This window comes from Mastomys coucha, unplaced genomic scaffold, assembly GCF_008632895.1.
Source record: "Mastomys coucha isolate ucsf_1 unplaced genomic scaffold, UCSF_Mcou_1 pScaffold15, whole genome shotgun sequence".
NCBI lineage: Eukaryota > Metazoa > Chordata > Mammalia > Rodentia > Muridae > Mastomys > Mastomys coucha.
Genome location: NW_022196897.1, coordinates 153,002,839 through 153,008,838, shown reverse-complemented (window position 1 = coordinate 153,008,838; position 6,000 = coordinate 153,002,839). Strand labels below are relative to the sequence as shown.

At 46.6% G+C, this 6,000-nt stretch overlaps 1 protein-coding gene across 2 annotated transcripts in view; it reads left to right on the top strand.

The window, feature by feature from the left end:
* Stau1 (staufen double-stranded RNA binding protein 1) overlaps positions 1-6,000 on the top strand; it is a 46,058-nt gene that overhangs the window by 27,061 nt on the left and 12,997 nt on the right. For both annotated transcript variants that reach the window (XM_031372808.1, XM_031372807.1), the window contains exons 2-3: positions 2,503-2,641; positions 3,614-3,779. In XM_031372808.1, coding sequence (XP_031228668.1) covers positions 2,562-2,641; positions 3,614-3,779 — 246 coding nt within the window. In that variant the 5' untranslated portion in view covers positions 2,503-2,561. The remainder of the gene's footprint in view (positions 1-2,502; positions 2,642-3,613; positions 3,780-6,000) is intronic.

Genomic DNA, 6,000 nt, shown 5'->3' with positions numbered 1-6,000 from the left:
CCCCCCCACAGGGAATTCTATATAAGAACTAACTCATTTGACCTTCTAAGTATGCAAACCCATTGATAGTCTTATTACTTTGATTCATTGTCTAAATTTAGTTCACCCAATTACAATATAAAATCAATTTTATACTATTTATTTATTTAAAACTTACTCTGTAATATCCTAGAGGCATTTAAAGGGGAATTATATTTCTCTCCCCCAGATATTTTATTTAAATATTAAATTTAAAAAAACACATCAACTAATCATTTGGCATATGTCTTTCACATTAACATGAAAAATGAAACAATTCTGTCACAGTAAACAGAAAAAGCATTGTATACATCTGAAATCACATAGTGTCTTTAAGTAGGCGATTCCATTACAGTCCAGTACAGGGTTGTGAGGATCTACAAAAACACAGCACACACACCAAAAAACAAGAGCTAAAAACCATGAGGTTACTGTCCCCCCCAGGGTTGACAGCGACTAGAAACCACAAAAACTGCCAAGTAAAGTGTTTGTCCTTTCTGACATACAGCAGTGCCCAGGCCTTTGATCTGTGGTATCCAGACAGGAACGGTGGGAGAGGAGGGCTGGCTGCCCAGGATTCTGATTGGCCGAATTACTTGAGGCCAGGAAGAGCAGCACTGAAACCTGGGGTCACCGTGTTTGCTCTATGGCCTATCTTACACTGCTTACTCTGAAGACAGGCAAGGGCCATCCTTCTGGGTCAGATTTGCTGCCCTCCATAGAACAGACCAAAAAGTGTCTCTCCTGCCAACTGATTTGTGGATCAGGGACGCACTCAGTATATTTCTTTTTTCATGATTTATTTGTATTGGGCAGTGGTGGCGCACGCCTTTAATCCCAGCACTTGGGAGGCAGAGGCAGGCGGATTTCTGAGTTGAAGGCAGCCTGGTCTACAGACTGAGTTCCAGGACAGCCAAGGCTATACAGAGAAACCCGGTCTTGAACAAACCAAAAAACAAACACAAAAGATTCATTTTTATTTTTGTGTATATGGTTGTTTCTCCTGAAAGTATGTCTGTGTACCACTTCTGAATGTATGTGCACCTGGTGCTCTTGGAGGCCAGAAGAGGGTGTCAGGTATCCTGGAACTGGAGTTACAGGCAGTAGTGAGTCATCATAAGGCTGCTGGGAATCCAATCTGGGTCCTCTGGAAGAGCGATTAGTACTCTTTCTCCAGCCCCTAATGTGGGTTTTTGTGAACATTTAATCAAGCTGGCTCTTGCTAGTGTTGTTCTGTTTTTGTTTTCAGATAGGCTGTTGAGGCTGGTCTCAATTTTGTAATCCTTTTGCCTTGGCCTTCCTAATGCTGAGAGTATAGGCCTGTACCACTAGGCCTAGTGCAAGTATTTGTTTTAAAGTTTCTTTTGTTTCTTTGTGTCTTTGTGGTGCTTGTGTGCAGTGCTGTGTGGAGGGAGAGGACAGATGGTAGGCTTGGCTTTTCATTCACCATGGGGGTTTCTGGGATAGATTTAGGGCAGGCTTGACAGGAAGTACCTTAACCTACTTAAACCATCTTGAAGGTCTAAAGGGATATGCTTTCTTATTTTTAATTAATTAATTTATGTGTATGGCTGTTTTCCCTGCGTACCCCTGTGGCGTGGTGCTTCCAGAGGCCAGAAAAGGGTGTTGGATCCTTTGGAACTGGAGTTACAGAGAGTTTTTAGAAGCCTTGTGGGTGCTAAGAATCAAACCTTGGTTTTCTGGCAGGGCAGTCAGTGCTTTTAACAGCTGAGCCCTTTCTCTAACCTAGTCTCACTTCAAAGGTTTGTTTTAAAATATGGGTTATGCTATGAAAGAAATCTTTTCCAAGCTGTTTTAACGGTTTGTTAAGTGAAGGTTTGTGAATTGGATGACCTAAGAGAGCAAATTAGAAGGTGAGTAGTGTGTGTTTATTTCTGCGAGAGTGTGTGCACATGTATGCAGACGTGTGTGCTGTGTGTAGAGTCCAGAAGACCACATTGGGATTTCTCATGTAACTTTCTACCTATTCCTTAGAGTAGAACATTGTCCTAAAACATGGGCTCATATAGTCTCAGCTAGGTTGGAAAGAGCTGTCTGAGCTGGGGTAGCAGTCATGTGTGGGATCCCAGGCTTGTTATGGCAGTGTAGGGATCTGAATTCCAGTCTTGATGATTAGACAGCAAGTGCTGTTACTGCTGAGTCCTGTCTCTAGCCTTAGTCTGTATTTTCTCAAGTCATCAATTCTAAGGTAAAAGTTCCCTCTTGGTGTACATGAAAATGAAACTGGGTTTCCTGCCATCTGTGACCATGGTTCAGCCCCACCATAATGTCAGGTTGGAGGTTTTTTTGGTCCTCATTTGCCTCCTCTAGACATCCACTTGCCTCAGCTTTCCCAGGTTTTTCCTGTGGTTTTATACGCTGTGTGGATTTTAAGATTTCCTGATGGATGTCCAGGGATAGCGTGCTTGACCTTTGCATCATGTCCAGAACCTGAACCGTCCTTTGTATGATTTTGTGTTACAGAAAGTATAGCTTCTACCATAGAGCTCAATGCACTGTGCGTGAAACTGGAAAAAAAACCAATGTATAAGCCCGTGGACCCCCACTCTCGGATGCAGTCCACCTACAGCTATGGCATGCGTGGAGGTGCCTATCCCCCCAGGTATGTGCTTGGGGTGGAAGCAGTTGGGTTTTTCCCTAACGTGATGTCTGTGAATTGTGACATGAGTAATGAATGATGTGATCTGCCTCAGGTTCTTCTCTGGAGTTAAGGTATGCCTTTGATGCTGTGCTTGGACCTGTGAAGCCTACTCAGTGGCAGAGCATTCACACCCACAGTCTGGCTACATTGTCTCCTTTGCTTTGTGGATCCCTGCAGCACATGCTCTTGAAAGTGTTTTCTGACATTGTACTTTGTGAAATACTCAGAAGTGTCAGACCCTAGAGTGGTTGCAGACTGCCTATAATCCCCAGTGCTCCAGAGGTGGAAGCAGAAACATCATCTGCTAAGTAGATGCCAGACCAGCCTGGGCTACATAGGCTCTTGTCATATGTTCAAACCTTTGCTGTCAGGAGTGAGATATTAGTGAACAGATCAGTGATGAAAGCAGATGTTTCATTTCCTCCTTCCTCTGATGAGGTGCAGAAGGGCAGAGCCTCCACAGTACAGGTTCAAGTAGAAGGAGCCAGACACTTGGACTTCGTGCTGCTGAGATTTCCAAAATGAGGGTCGTTTCCAAAAGACTTCACCCTTAAAATTCCCAGACTCCCTGAGAGATAGGCAAGTGCAAGCTGAAGGCTTGAGATAAACAAGCTGAGGTTTGTCTTGGCCAGTACCTACGTCCATTCTGGGCTCCGTCAGTATAGCCTACTATGGAGCGTCAGGTGCATACATAGATAGCATTTGTCAGCTACGAGCTTTGATGTAAGTGTGACTCCAGCGCTCTGCTTATTAACACTGTGCGGCAGCTGTCAGTCAGTTTGAGTTTTAGGGCAACTTTTGTAGTGCTGACCAGGAGGCATTTCTAGCTGGGAACACGGTGACAAGGCCAGAGTACAGGAAGAGTGGGATTTGCTGAAGAAGGGATGGATGACTTAGCAGGTAGAGACTGACATCCCGCCCTTGTGTTTGTAGATACTTTTACCCGTTTCCAGTCCCACCATTACTCTACCAAGTTGAGCTCTCCATGGGAGGACAGCAGTTTAATGGGAAAGGAAAGATGAGACCACCCGTGAAACATGATGCCACTGCCCGAGCACTGAGGACTCTGCAGAGTGAGCCCCTGCCAGAGAGGCTGGAGGTAAGCTGGACATGGGCTTGAGACACACCTCACTTCCAGGCTGCTGCCGCCGCTGCTGTAGATACTGGGTAATCGCCATCAAGATTCTGTGGCAGGAAAGCCAATGGCCTTTCTTTTCCCCCTGGCAGTGGAGCGAAGCACTCATGGTGGGTGTGGGAAGGCCGGGGCTCTTGAGTTGTGATGGTCACATCCTCAGTGCTGACGCCTGTGCTCTTGGAGCTGCTGGTTGATGTTCTTTTTGGTTTTTGTTTTTTCTGTGTTTCTCTGGCTGGCCTAAACTCAGAGTGTAAACCAATCTGCCCTTGAACTCACAGGGCTCTGCCTGCTTTTGCCTCCTGAGTGCTGAGATCAAACCTATGAGCCACCACACCCAGCTAGAACGATGATTTGTGGTGCTAAGTTAAGAGTATTTGTGAACTTTGGTCCACCACCATTTTCTGTAGAAATGCTTTCTGTCTTTTGCTAACACATTATCCCTGAACATGGTGCATGTATTTTGCTCATAGATCTGCAGCTTGAGCGGGGCTAGATGTGGCGGCTTGCGGCTCTACATAGTTCTGGCAGAGGAAGCTCACCAGGCCATCATCACCAGCTTGAGAGGGCCTAGCAGAAAAATGGCTCCCCTGGCAGGCCACCTTAGTTTCTGGGTAGTGTCCCTCTTACAGGGGCAGTTGGTACCTCCTCACAGTTTGGTGACTGCATTTCAAGAAGGAGAATTCTTATAGATAGTGAGTGGAAGCGAGTTATTAAAGCCAGTTCTCTGAAGCCACAGCCTGGCTTCTGTCATGTTTTATAGGTTAGGCAGTCCCAGAGTCAAAGGAATGAGAGAGGAGACTCACCTTTGCATGGTTTTTTGTTTGTTTTGTTTTTGAGACAGGGTTTCTCTGTGTAGCCCTGGCTGTCCTGGAACTCACTCTGTAGACCAGGCTAACCTCGAACTCAGAAATCTACCTGCTTCTGCCTCCCAAGTGCTGGGACTAAAGGTGTGCGCCACCACCGCCCAGCCTGCATGTTGTTTTTATTAAAGACCACATTAGATAAACTCACTGTCTTAACTCTAGTCCACTCATAATTCAGTGGCTGCTAGGGCATCCACATGTGGAAAAGCCCCCTTATAGGAAGGGCTGCTACGGAGCGTGGGAGGAAGTTAATGCTAACGTCATTAGCTGGGGCTTGTAATTTAAAACTACCAGGGTAGAATAGGAATGTTTGTTTTGTTTTGTTTTGTTTTCCTCTGACTGGAGAGTAAGTAATTCTTAAGCTGACTCTGAGTAGCTCCTTGACCAGCTCCATGCCAGTGAGAGGCTTGTCTCAAGGTTGGCTGTAGCCTAAGGATGATACCAGCTGGCCTGGCTCCCTCATATAGAGTCAGATTACAACCCAAACTTTTGTAGGCCTTCAGCTTTCTAAGGCACTTGGAGGGAAGACTTAAGAACTAGCCAAGAAAAAGCAGGCATAAGGGCCAGGGTGTGGTGGCTGCTTAGGAGGCTCAGGTAGCATGTCTCTTGGGTCCCAGAGTCTGAGTCCAGCTTGGGCAGGGCAGCAAACGCATGAAGAAAAGAAAGCCAGAGCTCTTCCTGTTCAGGAGTAAGGAAGCCCCGAGCACTAGCCACGATGCTGGTGAAGCAGGCAGATGCAGGCGCCCTGGCTGGGGAGGAAGAGTAGACAGATGCTTGTTCTGGCTGAGTTGTGTCCATGGATTTGTACCCAGGAGCTTGGTCTCTGGTGTCTTATTTGATCTTTATGGGTTGCTTGGCTACTGTCCTGTGGGCGAGCCAGCTTGATGAACTGACCCACACAGAAAAGCCTGGCTAGTCCTGCCATGGTAAGTTAGCAAATTCAGCCGGGCAGTGGTGGCTTACGCCTTTAATCCCAGCACTTGGGAGGGAGGCAGAGGCAGGCGGATTTCTGAGTTCGAGGCCAGCCTGGTCTATAGAGTGAGTTCCAGGACAGCCAGGGCTACACAGAGAAACCCTGTCTCGAAAAACAAAACAAACAAACAAACAAAAAGTTAGCAAATTCAGCCAGAAGTTCCTGTCAGACGAATCCTGGAAATAGAAGTTGACAAATTTGGCAAAAGAAACCAGCAGTGTGAAGCCAGAAGCTCTGGTGAGGCCCTGGACCACTGGTGCTACTGGCCTATCCTCTCCTGAGTCTGTTGAACTTTGTAGAATCCATGTTATCAGCTCAGAGAGGTGGCCTGTGGCCTGGGCCCTCAGCC